At 31.9% G+C, this 27,703-nt stretch overlaps 2 protein-coding genes and 1 long non-coding RNA gene across 3 annotated transcripts; 1 reads left to right on the plus strand and 2 right to left on the minus strand.

Moving 5' to 3' along the window:
• The first annotated feature begins 581 nt into the window (after positions 1-581).
• On the plus strand, positions 582-24,597 carry LOC116765298 (protein Wnt-6). Its single transcript, XM_032654741.2, has 6 exons — positions 582-815; positions 11,093-11,313; positions 23,417-23,523; positions 23,677-23,883; positions 24,013-24,153; positions 24,224-24,597. Exons 1-6 carry the CDS (start codon positions 754-756, stop codon positions 24,542-24,544), a joined length of 1,059 nt encoding a protein of 352 aa, XP_032510632.2. The 5' UTR covers positions 582-753; the 3' UTR covers positions 24,545-24,597.
• LOC116765299 (uncharacterized) lies at positions 22,176-23,669 on the minus strand. The gene is made up of 3 exons (XR_004353166.2): positions 23,470-23,669; positions 22,835-23,061; positions 22,176-22,541 (listed from the first exon to the last, which is right to left on the minus strand). It is a non-coding gene; the product is annotated as an uncharacterized LOC116765299 (long non-coding RNA).
• Positions 24,583-27,665, minus strand: LOC116765297 (protein PF3D7_1417600-like). The gene is made up of 6 exons (XM_032654740.2): positions 27,512-27,665; positions 27,017-27,160; positions 26,645-26,832; positions 26,433-26,571; positions 26,068-26,201; positions 24,583-25,957 (listed from the first exon to the last, which is right to left on the minus strand). The coding sequence occupies exons 1-6, from the start codon at positions 27,570-27,572 to the stop codon at positions 24,605-24,607; spliced, it is 2,019 nt and encodes a 672-aa protein (XP_032510631.2). The 5' UTR covers positions 27,573-27,665; the 3' UTR covers positions 24,583-24,604.
• Positions 27,666-27,703: the final 38 nt, after the last annotated feature.

A 27,703-nucleotide genomic window follows, 5' to 3' on the forward strand; every position in this document is an offset into this window, starting at 1 on the left:
TGAATGTTTTAACATTGAATTGATTAATTACCAATAAATTTAAATAAGTTTTTGGAAGTCTACGAATGCTCTGCCACATATATCACTTTCGCTCTGGCTGTTGACAAGTTATCAGCTGGATTCGGGATCTTCACAGGCATGCAGGTCGGAGATTGTTTGTTTAACACAATTAGTTACGCACGTGTGTGTGTACTATTAATAGATAACACTTCACTGTCCATCACGGCGAAATAGAATTTGCTTCGTCTTACTGGAATCTAGCTACCTAGTTATAAAAGTTTCTTAAATATGATAATTTAATATAAGTGAAAAAGGATGTATATCACATGGTTTACCTATAAAGACAATAATTATAAAAATAGCAATCACATTAAAAAGAGACATATAAGAAACAATTAATTAGATCTGTTGAAATACGAAAAACAGAGACATTGAATATCCAAAACTAGACCGAGAACACGTTCATTAATTGCTAATGATCGCCCACACATCCCCACCTGTATGTCTAATCAAGCCTAATCCGCTAAATATTAGCCAAAATAGCGCGAAAATCGTTTTGCGCTGCGCATGCGGCGGGGTGGGCTCAGGTGAGCGTCAGTCTGCCTCGAGATCTCCCTCCGACAGGGAACGCACGCGCACGAAATTCGGTACCGTATATTAGTAATACCGTAAACGAACCGTTAACAAAAACGATATTGTTACGACTTTCATGTAAGATGACATAGAGCCTTGGGCAGTGATGTCCGGGCAGAAATGCGGCCGGTCTTTATAGCCGCCTGCCTACTGCTGCTTGCGCCCATCACCGATTCTTGGTGGTGAGTTTATTAACCTTTTGATTAACAATAGTACATGTGTAAAATATCTCCTAGCTTTACTCCTTCAACAACAATATTCCACTTCGTTGTTCCTCCCACATTATTTCGAAGCTTCAGAAAATGTTAAAAGTTAAACGATTTAATTAAAACCAAACTATAACATATGTATAAAGTCCTAACGTTTTCTTATTTTATATAGAAAATATTAAAAACAAGTTTATTTATCTAAATAATGTAAGGTTTTATGTATGACAAATTAAACAGATCTTCGTTTGTCTAAGTGTAAGAAGTGTTTCTCTTTTAACGAATATGAATTAAATATAATTATTATTTAACGTAACAAATATGTAATCAAAAACATTATTGTCCGATAGAGCTAGAAGCGACGGCTCAATAAACACAAGCAAAAAACATATTTGATAACTTATTTTGCCACAAGAGTTAACTGTAATTTAATATCCTCTGATATTTTATAAGAGTTTTTGTCGATATAATCTGTTTAGATTCATTAATAGTCAGAAGCTTCCCTCGACGGACCATCAATTCTCAGGCATTTATTTAAAGCGCCAAAACAAAATGTCAGGAGTTAATGAAACAACGATCTGTATATGTTTGTCCGTCCGTCACCTATATACAAGCTAGACAACCACCAGACCAGGCTTTAAGTGAATAATAGTAGGGTTTTGCTATCAAAATGAAGGTATATTAAAACCATATATCGAGAAGTCGAGTTAAAAACTAGTTTCAATAACACAGATATAACTGTTCCTATTGCGAGCTCTCTAATTCTTTTTTTTTTATTCTAGTAATATATATATATTTTCAACGTATTATACGAAGCGTCGCACCATTTGACTGAGTAATGTTTTATTTAAATAAAGCCAAGGCGTTGATAATATATATTCGATTAGTTAAGAAACGTTCTAATAGAGATTCTTATAATGATTTACTTTGTTCGACTAATTTTATCATTAGTTATTTATATTTCAACGTATATTATATTTGATAAATCGTTCTTCAGTAACCGCGTAATTGATATTAGTAGACCAATATTTATTACTGGGAAGTGTAATAAAGGCGATTATGCACGGGCTTAACTCGGGTCCACCTTTAACGCGCCAAAAGTAGGACGTTGTCTTTTATTGTTTAAAATTGATTTAATGGTTATTGTCGACTCTCATTGGTCGGTCTGAATTAATTATGACACCTTTGATTTATTTGATAGTCGACGAAACCCTTCCTGTATGGATTGACAAACATATGGTAATATTTTCTTAATTGAATGGGGACTAATTCTTTGTAATTGTTTTAATTTGAGCAAAAAATATTATTGAATATGTTAGTTATAAAAAAAATATTGAGGCGTTTAATAAAATAAATTTATCGTTATAACAGATTTAAAACATTTATAATCTGAGCATTTTGAATAAAAAAAAATAATTCTCAAATCAACTGATCAAACCGAAGTGAGAAAAAGTACTTTTGCGTAGATTGAAGTCGTTTTCCTTTAATAACATTTTTATATGGTGACCGAGTATAATCTAATCTATTCATGAAAAAGTAATATTCAATTTTAAAGTTCAATAAAAATAAATCTAGCCTTCACTTTACGAATAAAAAGATTTATGACCATAATACGCATCGTCCGCATAAAATTTTGCATGAAGTTTTCGAATGAGTTCTTAAATCAAGTTATCGAGTGATTCACACAATTACCGCACAACGTTAATCGATGCTTCGATTCATGTCCATAATAAATCCATGAATCCGTTCATAAATCAGTTTATATGAAATTCAATAAAGTCATATCGGACGGGAAACCTCCGGCGAGCAGTTTAATTTGCAATTAATCAAGAACCTTAAATTAGGTCTCAGATAAAAATGGATTCTTTAAGCGGTGAACACCACATACCTATATCTTACGGAGGTATTACACGGAATGCATTTTATAACATTATAAATCCTGTTTACAGTTTCATTTATTACTAATCAGTTTGATTTTTTATAAATCTTTTATATAAAAATATCTGGATTTACAAAAGTCTTTACATATTTAAGCATCGCATTCGTTATTTCCTTATCTGCAAGATATGAATGTCATTGATTTTCAATAAGTGTTACCAATTAAAAAAAATCGGTAATGTAGACTTGGCCTTATATGTTTTGATAAATTATGCTCCATCCTAATGTCATATAGCTTCGAACTTTTTGATGATCAAAGTCACAACATAATTGTAAAGAATGACTTAATTTATGCACTTGAATATGAAACATTTTGATTGATGATAAATGATAGCCGACATCATTATGCATTTTTCATTTTTTATGTTTTGCAAAACCTTCTCATGACTTTCATATAGCTAACCAATAACGAAATAAACGATATGAATTTCTTTGTTTTAATTGGAAGCTGTAATTAATAACAAAATTGAGCTAGGTTATTTTCGCTATACTTACCTGAGATTTTCGCGAGCACACATGTGATTACCTTTCACTCGAGGTTTTCATCTTCCCAACAACCGTGAACAAGGCAGAGATTTTATTGTTCCTTATTTCAATAACGTAGAGTCCAAATCATTTCTATTTCCATTCATAAACTGTACTTAACATCTATAGTATTCAATACGTGTGTGTGAAAGTGGAAGGAATATTTTTCTTGTATCTTCTTTTCGATGCAAAATATTTTTATCGTGAATTTCATACAACTCTGATGAACTGTGTCTGAAAAGATACATAAGTTGAAGCAGTCAATGGATACGATCGATGTCATGGAGCGTATTTGAATGTCCCTCACGTAAACAAGCGATTTGATCATTCGAGTGACATTTAGATTGCAACTAAGATCAGCGTGCGATTCCAACTTTGTGTTATTTGAAATTCAGATCGTTTGATTATTTTGATTTTGTTTTTGAGTTTCAAGTCGTTGAAACCAAAATAGTACCATCATGTTGTCACGAGTATGTTAAATTAATAGTTATTTGATATATTTTTAATTTAAACTTTACATTAGTTCACCAATTATGCAATCCAATTACTAATGGACACACATGTATGTATGTTATAGCTGCCTAAATGGAAGTGTTCATTAAAGAAGCAATATAATCCTATAAATTGTAATTAATTGATAAATCTATCGAATGTACAAACATAACTTAAGATATATTACTCAGCCTAAATTGATTTTTTTTATTTTCAAATTCGGTTGATGTAATTCTGGTAATAATTTGACCAATCAAGCTTTTATTAAAACATTAACCATAAATGTTTATGTCAGTACCTGTGGGTGTGGCGATGTGCGTACACTATAAGAGACTGATTTGATTTTGTGTAAGTTACCTCCGAATAACTTTTTGGACTTTTCGAAAGCTGATTTCTGATTAAGGAATAAGTTTGTTAAACAAAAATTTTGCATCCAAAATTCTCCTAATAAATGTATATAGGAATAGATTATTATATATTTCGTTATAAACAGCAGTCAATGAAGTAAAAAGTTGCCGATTTTATACTATGCACAAAATATGTACCCACACATCGTTATCGTTTCCCCCACGAATCGATTTAGATGTAAGACATCAATTACCTAATTAATTTAAATTTTGTTTTAATGGATTCAGTAAAATGGATCAAGCGCACGGCAAAACTCCCAATTAAATGACACGTAATTATATTTAATATAACAAGATTTGGTTGTCGTAATTTGTCCAGTGAGAAAGTTGCTCGTAACATTCAGGCCTGCGATACAAAAATGTTTAACAATCTATGTAAAAGAAAGTTGAACTTGTTTCCATTCATATGCACAAAAAAATGCTTTAAGTAATTTTGATTTTAATACAATCATATGAATAGGCTTTCTCTAACAGGGATCACACGTTCCACATATTTTCTAAAAACATTGATCCTTTTCCATATTTCTAAATTCCCAGGATATCATAACAGTGGATGAAATTGATAGTCACATATTGATATACTAATAGAAGTCAATAAAGAAAGAAAAACTTGATTCTTAAGATCACAATTGTAACCAATAGTATGTGATAATAAAGAATTAGTATTCAACTAATCTCAAATTAACAGTCCCAAGTACGAGGTAATGTAGAAAAATGAGATCATACCCCATAAATACTTAGCCATAGCAGAAAACATACAAGAATTTCCAGATCATTGTCTGCCCACAATTATAATTACAAACAAGACATACCTGCCCTGACTGTTTAATAGTTATTCGAGCTAGTAATATTAATTAATGTCGTTGGCAAATATAAAGAAGTGGTCTAAAAGAAAATAACATGATACAACATATTCGTTAAATTAAAGTACTGTTAGAAAGATTTATTGAGCTATTACTGTTTTGCAATTAATCTATTAATGATACACTTTGGAAATTTATTTTTATTAGGCTTGTTATCTACTTTCTCTTTTGCATCAACGTATTTTGAAAGTGTTTATTGGATACATTTTTGTACGGCTCCAATTAATCAGACTTTATTCGATACGATTTTTCCTCGCCCCAATAATAGCTAAGCATATTTATTCTGTTGTATAGATTATTTCGTATTTGAACTCTTGAAATGAAGGTCTTAATCTGAAATAATTTATGAAACAAGTCTCAATTTTTGCCCTTAGCTACCATTACGTTTATATCCATAAATAAGTTAATTAGTGCAGATAATAGTTAACATTACAGTAAATGCCCACTGTAGAAGTCGGACCGGTTCGCTAATCGCTGTATTATAGAATATTAATTCGAACTAAAATCCCGATATAAACAAAAAAAGGATGCCAAAACATATTATACCTTACAAATAACTTAACAAAATGCACCTTTATATTTTTTAATCTGTAGGAAGTATTGCCAAAAGTTATCTCTGTAATGTTGAAATACGAAATTAAATTTTATGTTCCATTAAACAGGTTTACGAGTAGGTAGTTGTTTTATAAAAATATATCTGGAACGATTTACAATACGTTGTCGATGTTACAGAACTCTTACACTTGGACAGACAATTAACAACCATTAAACTATAATGTAATGTGATGGAAGTCCGAGGACCTAAATAACGTCTATATCTTGTTTATTCTTCGTTGATACACCAATAAACTCATAAAATGATCTCTGTACACATTACCGGTAATCTCGCGTTTGTAGGACAGATTGAAATGTACATGGACGTTAAAATTTTATTGCATTCATTTCTGTATAGAAACAAGGAATTCAATAGTTCCACTGTTATGTTTCGACATCACTTTTATTCACCTTTTATTAATATTCATCCTGTTTGTAATTTGAATTACGGTTCATATATATTTTCTCCTAACGTATTTACATATTTGGGTTTTAGACATGTCCATAAAAGCCACAATGGTCTGTGAGATGTTAACAAAACTGACCACCCCCGTCTAGGGTCGTGACAGCATAGTATGCACAGCCATCAGGGCTGATTGGTCCTCATTCAACCGGTGACAATGAATGAGTTTGTTTGTGGACACCGGGCGAGGCGCTAACTCGCGACTTCGACGTGATTAGCGACTACATGACGACTTAACTGTAAACATCATTACCATCGCCGTAGCGCCAAACTACAGTCATATGAAATATTGCATTTCAAGCCTTATTTTTTCTATAATAGCAGTGACCAGGAATGTAATAATGATGGATTGTCAGCCTATAATCGTCAGACTAGATAGTTCTGTCACTATATGAGAGCAAACACTTTTAAAAGTTTATGTGGCGATGAGCAATGTTGTCGCAAGGTTTTAGAGTTCACATCATAGATGTTCATAGTATGTATTTGTCAGGCTATTTGAAACTGGGTCTGAGACATCCGTGGCTATTGTTGATATTTTTACACTTTTAAAGTTGTGAAATGTGAAATGAATAATTCAAAAACCACATTGTAATCATTTCGATACACATATATTGAATAGAAGGATTTTTATTAATAAAATAAAATATTAATTTATATTCCTTACTTCAGCAATTTAGAATCTGAAAATAAATAATATAGAAATATGTTAGTTTCTAATATAAGTTTTGTACGTGGAAATAATGTTAGTTTTATGTTCTGAAATCCAAGAAAATATTAGCTAATTTAGAGTCTCAGTGTGTGATAGTAGTCACGTAATAGGCCCAATGGCGTAAATTGAAGCAACGCCTAATAACGCTCTGTCCATTGACTAACACCGGGCCAAAGAATATACAAGGATGATGTTGAATGCATACTTGGATACCCACATATGTACATTTATTTTTAGTATTTTATGTCTCAAATACACAACTTTAACCAAGTATTTATCGCTAACATAGTAAGAAAAATTTACAAATTTACATTCCCTAATTTTTTTAATTAATTTACTTATATATCATACAAATTTTAATATATTTGCAATATCCGTATTAGTTCAAATTAATTATTAAAAATATGATAAGCGCTTACATTTTTTAATCTATGTTGCCCTGTATCAGAACGACACTGTTTAGCGAGGGCTCGCTAAATACGAGGCAAACATGCGTTGCCGCCGCGCGACAGGCCGTCGCACTGATGCTAAATGAACTAGTTCAACTTTTGATTGTTGACTTGTTTCTGTGTTTGGAATTCTGGCTACATCTAAGAGTATGCGTTTTAGATGTCTTACGAACAATTCTTTTTCAATGAATTGCGTTATTTTATCATCTGAAATAGTAAACGGTTATAAGTTGTTATAATAAAAATGGTTTCAAATTACTTAGATAGAGAAAAATCAATATATTTTTTCTTGCATATAGTTATTCATTATCAAAACGCCAGCACGTCAATAGTAGGAAATGTAATAACTATTTCTTCAAAAGAAAACCAGCAAACTTTAACGGGACGAACAAATGAAAGTGGGCCAAATAAATCGTCTGGTAATTAGTGAGTATAATCTCGGTGAAGTCTAATAAAACTGATTCGTGTTCGTGCCAATTGTTATCGTAGGTCAGGGCTTGTGACGTCATCTGTGATATATAAATACGGAAAAGGGACCGCACTGTTAACCGGGTTACAGATCTATTTGGCAAAAGAATTACAATTGATCAAAGGTTAATGCAATCGTTAGTATGAAAGCTCTTGATGAAAACTTTGCAGTTTATCGAAAGTCGTTATTTTTCCTCCTTTGATTTTAAATTACCGTCCATATAATAATTTCAAATTTAGTTAATAAATATCTTTAGGTCATTTCCTCGCTGCGCTTAACCGACTTTCACACCAGATGGTGCTTTGAAGAATAATTAATTGACATACAACTTATCACAGCTAATTTATTCGTCTGGATAGACAGAGGTTTGTCATTGAATTGGCAATATTCCATTAGAGATGAGCGCAAAGGATTATGAACTCTACTCGTTGAGAATAAGTTTAATTTTATTCAGTAAAAAGCTGGGTATCATTTTCTAGCTTCAGTGAAGCCATGCTGTCACTAAGATACACTTAAATTGAACCCAAAATAAACTGAAACTGTTCATTGACGTATGTCGTAACCGCACTTCAGTTGCAGCGACAATAATTACGGCAAATAAATGCTACTTACTGACTCAAAGTAAATATGTACGTGTTAAAAATATTTTAAATATAATATGGGTCTCACACTACCCACTTGTGGAGTTTGCATTGTCCTAAAGAATATCTTGGATAAGGTCAGCCAACAAAGGCGCATATTCTCTTTTGTAATATTTACATTGCCTTTTCATTCTAAGAATCTGTGTCAGAAAACTTATGGCTACATTTTTAATACCTTTTACTCTTAAAAATATATTTAAAAATCTTAGTGACCTTATACTAAAATTATATGTTTTACATTAAATAATCAAAAATAAAGCGATATATATTTCAGTCAAAGGCGTAATAATTATTAAATAGCTTTTATGTATATTATACCGAAACAATTTAAACAAATATGTATGAAGCCTCATCAAGAGGTTAAGCAGAACCTGCAATAGTTGGCCGTACAACAAAAACACAAGTATATGGTAAATTAAATTATTGCGCATACAAAACTACAGCCATAAAAAACTGGGAACAATTCCGAATGTTGACTGGATCGGGTCGCAATCTCGTATACATTTGACCATCCCGGCTGACGTATGTCGCTAGGTGTCACCACAGTCGCATTCAAACGCCACTCCACGCCGATTGATTCAACTAATACAAGCGCTGGTAATGATTCCAAGCGAACGTCCACGAGAGCAATGAATCTTTGTTAGAGATTTTTAAATGAGCAACCGATCTCGTTTTGCTGATTTGGAGAGAGTCCTGCTTGAATTAAAATATTTAAGGTGATGTGGAGTTTTTAATTAACATTTTTCTTTTACGTGACTCTGTTGAAATTCTGTTCATTAGTAATCCTTTTTTAAAATTAAATTTCTTTCAATTGATTGTTTTTGGTTTGATAGTTACATGAAGCCATATGTTGCAAAAACATGCCACAGAAATACTATGATGAAATTTGTTATAATCACGTAAACACATTCAGAGTACGGGGTTAAGAAAATCATTTGTGGATGCCCTGCATTTCTGGCACGGCTCGTAACTTACTCGCTTTCTGACTTTTAGTGTTGTAGCACTTTTATAGTAGTAGTAAAACAGCAAGGTCAATCATTAGTTGTTTATAATTCTTGACGTAAATTACTATGTAAATTCTTTTGGTATTTCGGTATGAGATGTATGCATGTACGTTAGCTAGGTTCCGTCATGTACTTTTACTAACTGTTTTGTTAAATTTAATATATCTATATAATTAAAATTATCAGAAAATTCGGAAGTCACGGAACAAGATGAGTTCAGAGATATATGTGCAATGTAAAATCAATTCGACATGATAGATTATAGAAACCATATGGTTTATTTTCCAGTCACGAGCCAAAATACATCAAACAGAATAGGATAGATTGACTCTAGAAAGAGATGCTGTTTCATCAGTTAATATCTGTCTCATACAATATATAATTAGGAGAAATATTTAATTTTGGAATTCATATACTTAAATTAACAAACATTTTCATTATTAAAATTGTTTTGACAATATTTATGTCTAGTTGGTGTTGAAGATAAACATCTTTATGAATTATATCAACTTATATAATTATAATAAGCCCGATAAATCTCGTCCTCTCCCAGTTATAATGTAGGGACCATGTTGCAGTCAACGACCAAACTTGTTTAAACGGAGACAATCTAAAATCAATTCTAGCATCGATGTAATAGTTTAAAAATGTAATGCAATAGATCAGTCTCGAGACTTCCCGGTAGTCTCTAGACTGGTCTAAATTTATTCGACTAAGCTTCGCACTCGCTGCTCTGACAATGAACTCTTATCGAGTAAACACTCGATCACTCAACGCGACCTGGCGCTCGTCTCTCGACGAACCCGTGGCAGATCGTAAATCGATATTTACAGATTCGAAGCACAACACTACTTTTAGTGAGTTGATTTTTACGATCTTTTCTGTAATTAGGTACGTTCTGATTTTGAAATTGCTTATTTACAAGAAATTCTTAAATAAATGTACTTACCACAATGGTATGTATATCTTCTATGCACTATCTGAAAGCTTTCTGCGATAGGGTAGCGTTGGTGTAATTGTTTAGGCATATATTAGGGTTGTTTTTTAGTATTAGCATATATTAGGCTTGTATTTTAGTATTGAAAAGTAAAAACCTGTCCAGTAAATTAGATTTATTACATATATATGTATGCTGATTAATTTTTAGACGGAATGGTTTCATATATTGCCAAGTGCAGATGACAAGTGATGATCTTATTATCTAATAAGATCAAGGTATTATGATTTACAGTACTTGTATATGGCTAAATTTTGATTTGATTTGCTTTTATATACATCGTAAGCAATAGCTAGATATGTTATCTAACAGCATTTTCGTCATAATCATCGTATTTTTGAGCTCTTGTTAGGAATGCCACACCTCTGTTAAAATATTGCTGTTCGGAAGATTCTCTCACGTCATGTGTTGGAACAGAGTAAACAATCGCAAAAATAAACTTCATTCACTGTTAGTAGTAGATGATATTGAGAAACATATGTTGAATACTATTCATATTTATCTACTATTTCGTAGTATGCTCATGACTCATTTGCCTAATTTCGACTTCCAGTTGTTTAAGAAGTTTGTTGATTGTGTTGTTTAAATATTTATCTAGCAAGAAGTGTCTATCTGATATGTTATACGGAAAGGAACTTAGTAGGTTCTCAATTATAACCAGATGGCTATTAATATTAAATTGGATTTAATTCCTGTGCACAGGGCGTCTGGCAGCGCGGTGATCCTTGATCCACGAATGGTCTGTAAAAAGAACCGTCGTGTTCGTGGTCGGTTGGCTTCCATCTGCAAGAACGAGACTGGCCTGCTGAAGGAGATAAGCCGCGGCGTCACCCTCGGAGCCACGGAGTGCGCTCACCAGTTCAGGAACAGAAGGTGGAACTGTACCACACAAAGACGCAGCATGAGGAAAATCCTTATGAGAGGTAACAAGTTAAAATATAATGTTTCTGTTATTTTAGCAATTTACCAAAAAAATACTCTTAATATTGAAAAAATCTACCTTTTCTCTAAAAAATAGGGTAAGAAACAATTTAATAGAATATATTAAAATTAAAAACAGTTTTTGAAAATAAAAAGAAAAAAAGTGAAAAATTTAAATGGTCTCATTTATTTTTTATGATATTAGTAGACAAAATTAACCGTATTAAATTATTTAATTAACTTGTTTTTCTACAAAAGTATATCACCGGATAAGTTGCTATATCACATAAATCATGCAAACAAGTTATAGGTAAAAAAGAAAACATTTAAATTACAAAAAAAATATTGTTAGAGCTTATTAACATAAGAGCTTTGTTTTGGAAAAGGCTTTTTACATTTCATTTATTTTAGACATTTTATTTATCTCTGGACACGTTTGTCGAGCTGTTCTTATTAAACCATTATGTTTGATATCAATTTTGTTAAATTGCAAAAAACTATCTAGTCCGCCTCGTTTGATTAAGAAAACGTCAAAAAGTTATCAATGTATTGACGTTTAATATACACATGTTTACATAATACTGGTAAAATCGGATAAATTTCTTCTTCAAAATTGAGTTTAAAGCATTAAATTTGTATTGGATTTCTTCCGATGACACATTAATTTTCGTTTTATTTTTGACAAGTCGTTTCGTTTGATACTCATTTTGTAGAAATGTTGTAGAAAACACTAATACGCAAACGTGGACTTGCATTGAAATTGAGTTGCAGGATTTTACCCTAATTAATTACAATCATCCGTACATTGCAAGTTACCTAAACTTATGTTAGTACCAGTCGAAGGTATTATGTGTTGTTCGCTGTTTACTTACACTGCAAATGTTATTTATTTATTGTTATTATATATTAAATATAATTCATATTAATAATTTCCTCTATAGGCATTTCTATCATCAAGTTACTGCTGAAAAATAGTGTTATCTTATGTTAAATTGATACAGTTGGATGATTGTTTAAAATGCACTTTTACGATAATTTAATAAATATCATGCTTCCGAACCTATAGATTAGCATAGGAAATAAATTTATTTGAGGTCTGTCGTTTTAAGTGTGAGATCAAAATTATCATCTCCAGTCGTTTTGTTCTTTTATTTTTTATGAATTTACTATCATAAAGCTAAATTTTAGTAACGCTATAACTTGAAATTTTAATAGAGCCTGTTGAATGTCGAGATTTTATAAATGTTTTAATATTATAAAGTGTTAAACTTAGTCTTGATTGATAGATAAATAACTTTGAGAAAAGCAACAGTTTTGTTAGCAATATAATTTGCATGTTTAGTAAAAATTAAGTAAGTATATATTTAATATTATATATATAAGATATAATTCTTTCTTTATATTCCAAAAGGATATTCACTGTATATAATTATCTAATTCTATAACTATGTTATTGACGCCTTGTTTTACTTACCTCAAAGGCATAAATACATACAACTTTATATTACATACTAACGTTAAAAGACAAACCATTAATTTAAAAATATTAACGACTGTCCCAATTTCTTTGTTTTTTTTTTTGTATATCTATATAAAATTGGGAGACTTTATAAACCCACGTTTAGCTTTTATGACTTTATTTATACAAATTATAATTAAATAATAAAAAAAATATAATTAATAACTACATACCTAAATAACAAATATATATGAAACAGTTACCGAATATCAGCAGTGATAAAAAAATAATGTAATTTTAATACGTAGTTGATACTCAACGTATCTTAAACATTAAGTTATGGCAAAGGATTGCTACCTGCCAGGTTTATTAGTCGAGGGACAAAGAATGCAAAATGTGTTGAATCGATGATAACTATCGGTGCCTAATTCGATTAGGCGAAAAGAGTTGATTTTTATGCGAGCGATCGCTTATCTAAATTCATTCGTTTTAGTGTTGCGATTACTTTATCGATAGTGGGTGCGCTTCTTAAATTAAATTAGGAATTATTAAAAACAAATTGCATTAAATTATCTGTTTACGATTTTGTTTATTATTTCGCTTGTCTGTTGACGAATTTTTAATTTACCTGCTCTGGAAAATGTTTATTTCCCTAAAGGTTCTGTAGCAATTAGTTGATTTATTTTGTTTATTATTTATCTAAACGTTAATCTGTTATTTCATCTATAAATTATGGTCAATATTCGCCAGGTTCATACAAAGACATTGTTACTTATCTAGTTTATTAAATAGTTTTATTAAACAGATGACTATGTACATCTTTATCATGAAACATATAAGTAGTTGTATCATATTTTTACTATCGATATTTGCACATAAATTAATGACACTTCACTGTCCTAAACGCTGACCATTAGTTGTCGTCGTGCATTCATTTGGCATTCATTAGTGTAAATTAAGTGGTATATGTCAAATATTCGCTTGCATAAAAGAAATATTTATTAACCTCACCATACGAGGTTTGAGACGTTTTTGTATATTATATAGTTTTTATCGTACCTTTTTAGGACACTTAAGAAAAAACAAATTATTTTCGTCTATATATTATTGCATTTTAAAATACGAGCCGTTTTAAATGTCAGCGCTTGTTTTATAATTTTTTGGTTATCAGCAGTCATTTTGCTAATGTAAGATACATAATTAACTGCTTTATTGCTCGGAAAGATAGCTTATTTTGTGGTATTTTGTTGGACGTATTCAGTAAATGGGATAAGTTAGTGGGTATGAGCATTTATATTTATTGTCTCATTTGTATTATTTATCATAATCCAGATTGCTCTGTTTATATAAAATCTATTTAAAAAATACTATATTGTATGTATGTATGTGTACGTATATTTACTTTTAACGTATAATTGTAACGTTTTGCGCAAAGCGGGTGTTACTTCAAAAGGACTTCACATTAATTCTGTAGAGTCTGCCCACGCAGTTACCGTGAACTAATATCTAGCAATGTAATGGTCACACGTACGGCACTGTCTAGGATCTGTTTGATGATAAGCTAACCTGCCAACAGTTTAAGGTACCACGTGTCTCAGTGTCAACTGATTTTGTTGATTAGATCTTTACAGTATTTCTACGTGATGTGATATTAAGGCGGAAATAGGCGATGTTTTTGAAAAGGTTTTCATAGAAATATTATTAAAGCATCTAAGAATATATTGTTTTTCATATTTCATATTAAAAAATATTTTTAGACTCATTGAATATCATTCTTGAAAAAAAAAATTAATGATAAGAATTACTTTTTTTTTCAAATTATAAAATAATTTGGGAGATTAGAAAAAGAGGTTAATTTATAAAAGGTTTAATTAATACCAATCGCTAAACAGAGATGGCAGTGTGGGCGGTTAATTCCGGGCAAAGCAACAAATTAGGATAAAAGCCCATAAATCGATGTGAACAGCTATGGGTGGCGCGTACTGCCTGAATTAGTCCCGGATTTTTATCACTTGGTGACATGAAGTAGAATACAGTATGATCATAGTAAGATGATATAAGTCTAGTATTGAATTAAGTTTCGAAAACGATGCTACAAAAATTTGTGAGTGTTTCTTTCAATTATTGTCTGAGGACATACCGTTATACACAAATTCTTATCTGCGGCCATATTAAATATAATACATATTTTATTCATAGTTTTCGGTCTGATAACAATTAAAAGAATATAAATTTTGTACTGAATAAAAAAAAATTATTTGAACGTAATTTTTTATCCAGTTTGACAACACCATGTATAAGATTTGTCATAAGAAAAAAATTATCATCGTTAATTGGTCCCTTTCATTAGTAAGTCCGTGCATTCCTCACGTCGTTGTTTTTCTGTGTCAAATCTTTATCAATGAAAAAGGATTTCATTTTTATTTAAATTGCCTTATCAAATATACTTACTGTCTAATGACCGGACGTTACGCTTAATGAGGTTTCAGGGGTACAATATAAAAATAATACAATTTTAATTTCACTTATACTTTGTTACTTTCATATCTAACCTGATATGCTTATCGTTATACTGTTTTAAAACGGGCCGGTATAAAACGAATGTTCCATCTTATGTGAAATAAACTGAGAGTCGAAATACATTCATACGATTAATTATAAAAATTGGTCCTCAGAAACTTGACAAACTTGCTAATAAATTTGAAATTTAATAATAAATTATATGGATGTTTCTTGTTTTAATGGAACAAAAAACAAATAGCAACAAAACGTATACAACGAAGCTAATCAAAGTCAATGGCATCAAATCGTAAATACCTCGACACCTTATCTGGCTAGACCGACGGTACTTCCACTTAAACAAAACAGCCTAATTAAGCTATAAACAAACCCACAAACACGGTGTCCCAAAATATTGGGGCCTGTACTAATCTGAGAGAGCCATTAAGTGTCGACAGGTCGCTGAGGAGCCAGCGGGGCCCCATAAAGATTACCACACGATAACCCGACTACTGCTGGACTCGGACCTCACACGTCCCGAAACCCTAACATAAATACTCACGAATGGCTTCATACAAAAACTCGGCGATAAATTTGGCGCCCTAACACGTAAATGTTTTTAATTATAGCGTAATATCCGTTGCTGTGTATCTAATCCGGTCACTCGTATGGTCGCTCTCAGCCTGAACGTCAGCCGATATCGATTATCGGGTTCAACCACTTACAATACTTAAATTTTAAGTACATCTTAATACGTTTTGAGATATGTTAATGGCAATAATCGAATGAACTCGATGCTTTCGTGGGTTAGATATATGGGAGTTTGAATTTGCTTATCTATATTTAACAGAATAATGCATGTGCCCTTAAACGTGAATGTTATTTTAAGCAGATTACATGATTATATAACATACAAATTGATTGACTTCAATAGAATCACTACAACCGGTTGGATATTTAAATAAATCTCATAGAAACAAAATTAAATAAATTATTTTTGTTCAATTCATGATAAAAATATACTTTACAATCTGGATGAAAAAATACTGACTGTACTGTCACAGCTTTTGCATAATTTTTATTTAAAATAAATGTTTCACTGTTAGTTCAGTCATGTCATGGCATTTTATTCTATAACATTTTAATTCTCTAACCTGACGTTGGTTTCAATATAGAATCCAATTTCAGATTCGAGATCTTGTAGTGGGCCACAAACATGGCATATATAAAAAAATCCATTTTGTTTTTTTACATATTATGTGCAATATCCGAGAAAATTAATCTAGGTTGCTCAAATTTAATTGAATTGTTGGAAGTAGTTGTATTTGTTAGTCTTAACCGATATATATGACCATATATATTTATTCTTGCTATACCTACAACTGTTCTATCAGAGAAGAACTTTCAATATTTTCTTTACTCCAAAGCACCATAAAAATGAGTTTTTATCAAATGATGGCATTTATGATCTTCAATTTGAGCTATCATATCTATATTCTTTTAAATATTTTGATCAGATTTTTCTAAAGTTTGTCAATATTGACAGTGAATCTATTAGCCCTTGTACAAAATAAATTAAAATATGTATATATTTTTTTAAATCAAAGTATAATTACGAAAATGTTACTTTAAATAAGCTGGGCATAATGTTAATCTCGAGGAGAAAACTTTCAAGGGTTATAAACAAAATTGTTTTGAAATTAAAACTCCAAATTTATTAAGACAAATACCGCATTATTTAAAAATATATATATTTATCAGGCTAAATTCAGCATTCTTAAACAAAAATGTTCAAATATAGAAATTAGATTGAAAATGTTTACTTATCTCACAAACACTTCGACGTTTTATTTTGCGGTGACAGCTGTCTGTCACAATGCCAGCGCGCGAACTCCAACAATCCGTACTTGTCACTGTCAATGAAAAACTAAACAAAAAGCCACTAATATGGGCAGTAAAACCGCAATATGGTCTTATTTCCCTTAAATAACGTGTAAGGAATTATAAACTTGGATCGTAAATTTGGCTCTCTACAGTACGATACTTTCTTAGTATATAAATCAGGAATAATATGTATTTATATTATTACTGGTTAGTTACACATTAAATGTTTTCATTTTTCATATAATAAAGAAGCAAATTAGAGTATTAAAACATAATATTATAGAATTGTCCTTATAAATATATCTACTCAAAGCTAAAATGCAACATTCCATTTCAATTCCATTCAGAAGATAAGCATATGCAACCACTAATTAGCCGTTAACTAGCTTTCTAGCTGACCACATAAATGCTTTATAACGGAGATGTTTCGTCTTTGTTCTGATCTCGCATTAACAAAGCTAATTATTCCTATTAAATGGGCACGACCCATTCAAATTAACCATAGGACGTTCGTTGAATAAATTCGCGTTTTGTGCGCGGCTGAATGACGCTCGGTCTTCCGGTGGGTGGTTGCTGTCACAACACGCAGTGCGCGTCGCGGACGCACCGCACCGCATAATGAGACGTTTACTCGCATTAGCTAAAGAAATTGACAAGTGAACAATAGCGGGCTGAGGAGAAAAAGGAATGAGAAAACTGCAGAAAGAGCCGGACAGTGTCGTATCGTATTACCCGACGTAAAATATCTGGGGGAAAGGAATGAGAAACGATCGTTCAATTTAAATACGGGCAAGCGAGCGTTCGCGTGCGTTCGGTAGCGTGAGAATGCGCTTTATTCGGGCGGCGACAGCAGGGCCCTTCGTTGAGGTTTGCGGGACGTCGATAAATCAGGTGCACGGTCGCTACGACCGCGCGACGATCGTATATCGGCCACGGGAGGCACAATGGCCGCGCTGTCAACTTGACACTGACGCAATTGCTCGCATGCGTTGTCCGACACACGACAATCCTGACAGCGTTACGAGTCCCGTCCACCCCCTCCCCGTATTTATTGCGCGAAATATTTGAATTAATCAGATGAGATAAAATACTTTCGTAAACATTCCGATGCGGTCGCGGTGACAACCCGATGTATTGTCTCCGTATTAAAGTGATGCTTTTTATAGATGCCATCATTCGTCCTTTTATCGCGCATAATTACTTTTCTTTTAGATCGCTTTTTTAGGCTATAGTATTCACTACTTCATTCGTTTATACAACGGTTACGACTGTTTATTTGACATGGGTACTACCAATTTATTATTTACTTTGTCGCACTCCAGATAAGTTATTATCATATTAATCTGGTCACTGGAAAATATACAACTAGTTTTGTTTTATGAGCGGTTAGCATGGAGGACGCGGTCGTAGACCGGCATACATGTTTATGACAGCGGGTTGGCAAGACACACGATACTTGACAGGTTCGCTAGGAAACATTGCGTACCATGTTTCACCCAGGAAAGTAAAGGAGGGTTGAAGATGTTACGTGAAAGAATTCGCTTTGAGACACTAGTTTGATATATTATTTGTTTATTATCGTCATATTTTTTTAATCTGATTGCGATCTTTATAGTATTAAATAGGATAGAATTCATTGCTAACATATAGTTCAATAAATAGTTCGATCAAACTTACATTAGAACTACTTGTAACATTCATTATATAAAAGGTGACAACAAAAGTACGTGGCAAAAATATAAAATGAAAATTGAATATTACAAATACCTACTTATATAAAGCTGGTAAATAAGTATCAGAAACTGATAATTCCTCTCAATAAAAACTTTACACTGAGCATGTTTAAAACTAACGAGCAAAAAGATTAATCTCTTTATCACCTGCATTCTACAGATGATTAGTTAACCGTAAGCAAAGGGCAAATGTCGGTAATGTATGCATATCAAATCTTAAATTCCAATAGTGCGTGAACAGTTAATTTAAAGTCGCCACAGTTGAGGCGATCCATATCTGAACGAGTCCGTTTATCAGTTTCTAGCTACGTCCGGTTGAGAATGAATAAAAAGCGGATTATAAATGAGATTTAATTAGATTTGAGTAATATACAAAAGTTACTTTTATTGATTTAATTTTTTTATTGCGGTCTACACAATCATCGCTTTGAATATGGGATTGAAAGATTTAAATATTTCCAAAACCGTTTCAAACTAAGAGTAATCAAATTTGTTTATACGATATTCATATAAACATAAAAATAATATTTTTATTGCACAATTAATTAAATATTTTTTTTAATTATGAATACGCCAATGCTCGTGTTATGCACAGCTTGTTATAAATAAAATTAAAATTGCAAAATTCTCAGCAATTTCACATATGGCCTGCGGTAGATGATCTCGAAAACCCGCGTTATCGTTTTGACATCCACCAAGGTATTCGCTTGCTTTGTATCAATATAATTTATGTCGCCAATGCCATTGATTAATGTTGTAATTGGCTGTGCTACAAAATACAATCATTAAAACATTGATGCAGTTTATTGGGGATAATTATATGTGATTCATACAGGACGATAAACAATTCAGCTGCCTTGGAACGTTTTAGTTCATTAACATTGCAGTATATATTTTATATCATGTAACTGGCGATATTGTATCTGCTGTTTTAAATATACATATGCAATATACTGTGTATTTATTTTATGTACTTTCATGACATAGATTAAAAATAATTAATTATATCATCCTTTAGAAACAGCACCGGTCATGGCATAGCATGGCTAAGTTGTTCATTTTATAGTACTATTCAATAAGCAATCAATATGTTATTGTAGCAAAAAGAATGGTCAACATTTTTTCATTACAAACAAAATCCTTTTTATTTCATCGTTTGAAAATGACAACTTTGATAGCTTAAATAAATTCAGACTGAAACATAAAAAAGGTGTCTACAATTTAGAAGCAATTTCAAGAGATGGAATGGCTATTTGAACATATCAGAATAATTTATTTTGGCGTGGTTCAGGAATTGTTCTTATAATCGTTCCGCTTACGCAACGTTATGGTACTGAACAAATCAGAATACAACACTTCATATTCTGGTTAAAAGTAGTTTTAAATCGATATATGAAACCATAAAAAAGTTACTTTGTCCTATCATCTATTTTAATATTGACATTAGAGCCTTCACAAAAACCATAACAAAAATAATATATATCAAGTTTCAGTTTATAACTCCATATAGCATTGTTTATAATTTATATGCCCTTGTTTCTTGTTCGTTTCCACAATATTTCCTGCAAGGACCGGTTTAAAGATTCCACCTACCATGAAGTTGGCACCTGTTGAAAGGAAACTAGTTGTCAATTATCCAATCCAAGAAAAGAATGAACAGTATTTTCATGAGGCTGTTACTGGGCACGTGCTATTGATTGAATGGACGTGAATAAATGGACTTTAAAGTATTCTGACATGGCAAAAACACGAGCGACGCCTTATGGAAGCTATACAATCTACAAGTGTGAATCAATTTGATCCATTGGTTTTATTGATTGATTGACAATTTTGATGAATTATTCATGTGAACACGAATACCGGCATTCCACACGCTTGTGGCAGACATCACAAAAACTTCCGTCATGAGGCCCGAAATATAAGCCTTGATGGACGTCGTGGGAGTGGTTCGATACGTCGCATATTTCGAGATTGGAGACGATAGAAAAACGGGAACGTTTGGTGATGAGAATGTCATGTCCCTCGTTCCCAACGACATATTTGCGAGTCGGGGCTACGTTTTGCGATAATTACACCGCATAACGCGGGTGGAGCGCGAAGAATGTTCCGCTCTGAGCTCACCGCCTCGGATTTATAATGACGGCTGAGTGTCGCGGCCGCGCTTTCCTATCGACAGTGCAGCGCACGGAACAGAAAAAGCGTAACGTTCGCATTGACCGAGCGGGGCGGACCTGTTCCCATGGCATCGCTTCTCCTCCCCTCCGGCGCCGCCGCTTTTTTCTCTATCGACCGCTAAACGACTAGCAAAATATCTCGAAATTGACATTCCGCTCATAATTCCATCCAAGATATATCCTCAGCGATGTCCGACGAAATTTAATATATCAGATAAAAATACTCATGGAATACACCGACGAAAACAGAAACGTGATGTAATTACAGGCTGAATTCTGAGTTGGATGGGTGTGCACTCTCGCTTTTTTGTCGCACGTCAATTATATAAATTGTTTGTGCAAAAAATTTCTTTGTATCTTTTTGGATGGTTGGCAGTCGAGCGGAATTCGACGACGATACAGAGTCTCCACAGTTAACAGGCCCAATTAGCATGGGATCGATAGGCGCGGCCGATGCCGATCTTCTCTCAACTGCACCGCATTGCATAAGCCTCCGTTATCTAATCTAAACTTAATGAATGCTTCGCTACTATCACAAAAATGAGTTAACCCCCATAATGTGAAAAATCGGTGACAGCTTTATTAAGATAATGTCAACGCCTGAAATCTGTCAATTTAGATTTGATGCTTTATAATGATACATCTTAAGATAAAATAATAATTAGAGATTATTAAAATTAAGATAATTCCTATACAGTTATGATATTTCGTCTCCCTTTGCTTTATAATTGTTGGACTTAGTGATTACATTTAAAGATCTTACTAATTAGTTCCTTTAAGAGGAACCTGATAAATAACTTATTGTTATCTGCAGAATTCTCTAGTTTGTATATATAGCAGTAGTCCTAATATTAAATGCTATATTTTTTATGGTTTTTAAATATGATATTAGGGACTGAATTTAGGGCCATATTTACTGAATTGTTATAAAGAAAACCAGACTGCCTATCATCTGCTAACACTTTGTCAGGAGGTTTTTTTTAAAGGTTAATTTGTTTATATATACTATATTATCAATCCCGTATACACCTAGATGTGGTTCAATAAAAAAATAATTTTCTTTTTCTTTGAAATGGTAATGTTAGAATAAGCAGTAAAATTTTGAAATATGTGCTCGTAAAATTTTATATTAAAATAACATTCCATCGAACGTTTATTGCGTAGTTTAATAAAGTTCACAATTAATTTAGACACGCAAGAAATCTATAAAAGCAATCTAAACTAAAACCATTGAGGTCCGATAATATGAAGTCATCGACCTAAACGGGCACTATTTATCCGATGTCCGATGCTCATTCAGTGGATGGGTTCAACAATTTTCACATTATTCATGCCATCTGAATATTCCAACATCAACTTCACCCACCATTAATTGTTATAGCCAGCCTCATAATGCACAGCATGTCAAAGAAAAACGAACAAACGCTATTTGTTGTATTATTATAGTTACGTTGCTGTGATAAGGTTGTTTTTGATTTATCCTAAAAGTATATAAATATATATTTATTTCGTTTCAAATATCATTTGCTTCAGCGAAAACCACAAAGAGCTTGACAGGTACCACTACTGAATAAACGAGAGTAATATCTCTAGCAATCGGGAAAGAATAAAAGTATGTGGACGAACTACTTATTTATTTACGTACATAATCATACTTACGTACGTACTTATCTTTAAACGTAACAGAAAGGGCGTTTAGTACCTTTTTAGTCTGCAATTAAAAATAAAAGATTTCCTATACTAAAACCTTAAATATATAAAGTTTCCATCTTACTTTCCATTCGAGTCAGCCGTGTATCACGATAACATGTTTTATGGATGTAGCCTTCGATTCGTGAAGCCCATCGTTGTTTATTACAGTCCCGTGAATATTGATTTTTGGGTCAACAGCTTCACTCCGTATTGTGTTGGTGGTTTATGCTTCAGGATTTTATTTCTTTAGCCCCGGAGCGTGTGTCGAATCGTATGAAGTGTCCATAAATGTGTTACATAATTGTCGCCCTACGAAACAATTGCTTATGCAAATCGTCTTCAGTAGAGTTAGGCTATTAAGTATTATAAAGGTTACTTGCCTACATAAATATTGTGACACAAAGGCACTTTATTTTTCAACTATAGTTAATTTTATCTGATTCGTTTTGTTGTATTGTAATTAAAATATAAACATTATTATAAATATTATTATTTATTTGAGATAAAACGTATATTATGCAGTAATTTCGATATCGAAACGAGCATAATTCCACCCTGTAACCTTTGGAATATCGCATAAAGTAATTGCAAATATATTGCAGAAAATGCATTCTCAAATTGTATATTTTTTTATTTGGATTTTAAAACAATAATACTTTTACAGATACAAGAGAAACTGGGTTTGTGAATGCAATAACAGCCGCCGGCGTTACTTACGCTATTACACGGGCGTGTACAGCTGGTTCCCTCCTTGAATGCTCATGTGAAAAGGTTACAATGAAAAGCGTTCACTATCAAATGTTCTTCAAATACATTTTCTCAAGCACTATTTTATTCTAATCAAATCTAACAACTTTATTTTATTTTGAGAAAAAAATATTACATTTGAGTCGAATGGTATTTTCTAAAGAATTTTTTCCACAGGAAATTCCAAAACCTAGAAAGGGACGTGTAACTCAAGTACCCCAGCCGCCATCTCCAGTGCAAAAGGATAAATGGCAATGGGGTGGTTGTAGCGATAATGTTCGCTTTGGTCTACAGAAATCCAGAGAGTTTATGGACAGTCGATATAGGAAAAAAAGCGATATAAAAACATTGATTAAATTACACAACCACAATGCTGGGAGGTTGGTTAGTAAAATGTTTTTCAATTTCATTTGAACATTTCTTACAATAGTGAATATTCAGAATATTGTAGGATGACAAATTCCAGTTTTCTATCTATTTATAACCTCATTACAATTACTCCAAACTTTTTAGGCAATTAAAAATAATATGAAAGTGGAATGTAAATGTCATGGACTATCAGGGTCTTGCACGCTTCGTACATGTTGGTGGAGAATGCCAACGTTTAGAGAGGTGGGCGACCGTTTGAGAGATAAATTTGAGGGTGCAGCTAAGGTACACATAAAACTTCAGATTTCATGTTAATTAACCATGTACACATCATAAAAAATTAATATTTTTACAGGTGATTTCAAATAATGACGGTGATAACTTTATGCCAGAAAGTCCAAATATCAAACGGCCTGGTAAGAAGGATATCATTTACTCTGAAGAATCACCCGATTTTTGTACATTTAATATGAAGACTGGATCTCTGGGAACAGAAGGGCGACAGTGTAACGTAAGTTCCGCTGGAACCGACAGCTGTGATCAACTTTGTTGTAGGAGGGGATACGTGCAAAATACCATCAGAGAAGCCGAAAATTGTAATTGTCAATTTAAATGGTGTTGCGAAGTGATTTGTGAGACTTGCTACGTTAAAAGAGATATACAAACGTGCCTTTAATGTGATAGATAATATTATAACACAATTGTAATAAAATATTTTTAAATAACAAATATTATTTTATTTAAAATGAAAATTAACATTTTCCTCTCCAGTTTCATAATCGGATTTCCCCAAAATTTTACGTGGCAATTTATTAGAATTACCTTTTAATAAAACTCGTTTTTTCTTATTATTATTTTGAGATTTTTTGTCTTTATGTGCGTTTGGAGTTTTTGAAAGTCTACTTTTCCCAAACTTGTAATTTTTTTGGGACAAAAAATGTTTTTCTTCGCTGTCTAACGATTTGCTGTTGTCAGTTTCCCCTTTGATTTTTTGAGAATACTTAGTGTTTTCTGCATATTTATTCTTTTTAATACTTTGGTACTTTGCGAGCAAGAAATTTTTTTCTTCGCTATTTACCGATTTATTATCATCAGTTTCCCCTTTAATTTTTTTAGAATACTTGGTGTTTTTTGCATATTTATTCTTTTTAATACTTTGGTACTTTGCGAGCAAGAAATTTTTTTCTTCGCTATTTACCGATTTATTATCATCATTTTCCCCTTTAATTTTTTTAGAATACTTGGTGTTTTTTGCATATTTATCATTTTTAATACTTTGGTGCTTTGCGAGCAACAATGTTTTTTCTTCGCTATTTACCGATTTATTATCATCAGTTTCCCCTTTAATTTTTTTAGAATACTTGGTGATTTTTGCATACTTATTATTTTTAATACTTTGGTACTTTGCGAGCAAGAAATGTTTTTCTTCGCTATTTACGGATTTGTTCTCTCCAGTTTCTCCTTTCAGTTTTTTAGGATACTTAGTATTTTCATCTTCATCTGATTTTATTTCCGTTGTTTGTGAATTTTGAAGGTTTTTAATAGCTTTATATTTGGATTTGGTAACTTCTACTTGTTTTTTTTTAATATTTGGAGATTTAATTTTTTCAACCTCGTGATATTTTAGTAACAAAAGAGCTTTTTCTTTACTATTTGGTAATTTTTCATCTTTACTTAGTATTTTTTTTTCCTCTGTAGACTCGATTTTTACTTTGCTATCTTGCTTGTCATTATTTTCACCAGACTTGTTATCATTTTTTTCATCTTTAATATCTGTATTATTTTTTTCTCTATCATTATTGACATCTTCGTTGTCGTCATCCCCAACATCCTTCTTATCTTTATTTTTATGACAGTCATGATTGCTTGCATTTTCTGAATCACATATTATTTCTGGTTTTTCTGAGCTTACACTTACTTTAGGAGTAATATATTTACTGAAATTTTTTCCAGGTACAAATAATTTGCTACATTCTGGTACTTGCATAGGTTTTTTGGCTTTAAAAGAAATATTATTATAAAACATTCTTATTTTCTTAATGTCTATGGAACTCAGGCCTTTTCTTCCTTCCATATAGTGTTCTAAATTCTAAAATAGCAAATACATAAAAAATAAAGTCTTTTTTAATTTTTAACATTACATGAAATACTAAAAAATACAATATAGAGAAATCGTCATATTACAAATAAACAGTGTACCTTTGGTGTAATCGTTTCACCTCCATTTGAAGTATATTTATGTGTGCGATAATGGCCAGCACTCGAAAAATCATATTTTAATTTACCAAAGGCCCATTCATCGGTTTTCAATTTCTCAAACAAATAATGTTTATCTGTAAATTAAATTATTGTGGCAAAATAAACATGTCAAATCTATGGAATGTTTCAAATTTTTATTATTTAGTTATATATATATATATATATTAAAAATATATATTTTTTCATTTAAAGATCAAGTCACAATTTCGTACTCAATTCGTTAATACCCTGAACAGAAAAATATACTTGTAATAGAAATGTAATTTTTTTAAAGCAAGTTTCAAATAGAATGTAGAAATTAATACCTGGCAAAATATTATCCCAATTTACGGTGACATAGTCATCACGATCTGGTGCATTGTGCTGAGGTGGAACTCCTACTAAAGAGAGGATTATCTCATCCAAATCTTCGGGCGTAAGACAGTCGTATCCCAAAACTACCCTCTAATCAAAAATATTGTTATGTTAAATCCGTAGTTTCGATTGGTAAATACATTTATAGGTATTTATCTAGTACCTGCACTCCTTTATTGGTATAATTGTTATAAGAAACATCATCACATCCCAGCTGACTTTTCCTGTTAAGGAAGAAGACCCAACGCTGTTTATAATCTTCGGGTGGCTGCGGAATCTCCATGAAGTGCAAACCAGTCGCCTTATTTAACTGGTCTAAGTAAAACCGTATTCTATCCCGTAGAACTTTGTCTGCATAATTAATTTTTTTGATAAAAAAAAACTTTTAGGTATATTTTGAGTATTAAGTATCTTAGAATTTTTTATAAGATTATATATAGAAATACACTTAGATTTCCAAACAGCAAAATTCCTCAAAATCTGATTGTATAGTTTTTTTTATTACTAAAACCTTTTAAAATATCTTAATTTTTACCAAAAGAAAAGTCGTCTATATAATAAGGAACCATTCCTTGTTCCCATATATGATATCTACGCTTGTCCTTTTCAGATAAATCCAAACCACGAATTTGATCCAAACTCTCTAGAATATCTGGTTTTATACTTGAAGCGAATACAGCTAAAATCGTACAAAAGAATATACTGCATAACCTTAAACATTTACGTTGATTTAAATCTAAAAAGTTACGGGCAATAAAAATTTATGAGTTGCACAAAATAAAATAATGTCAAAATGTTTATAACACTGAAAGTAATATAGTAATTTTTTACAATAAAATAACAAAGAATCTATTTATTAATAGATAGCAAACATTATTATGAGAACTTTTATGCTGAAGATTTTATACTCATAAAATAGATAAAGAAAAGAGAAATAAAAATAGATGAGACACAACACCATGTGGTTACCTTAATTGTAATAAAACAATAATATAAATTAAGTTCTTTTAAGTTACATGCTCAAACTCACCGTTCGTATAAAACAAACAGAGTGCTAAAGATATAAGCCGTAGGTTATCGTTCTTCAGCATGGCTGGTAACTAACAATACAGTCCACATTTATTACGATCAATAAATTTTATGTAGCAGCTGTAAAATGTTTCAATTTATTACAAAATGTAAAGAAAAATCAATATTCGTTCAGTATATGTTCTGTCAATCC

Source organism: Danaus plexippus, chromosome 2 (genome assembly GCF_018135715.1).
Source record: "Danaus plexippus chromosome 2, MEX_DaPlex, whole genome shotgun sequence".
NCBI lineage: Eukaryota > Metazoa > Arthropoda > Insecta > Lepidoptera > Nymphalidae > Danaus > Danaus plexippus.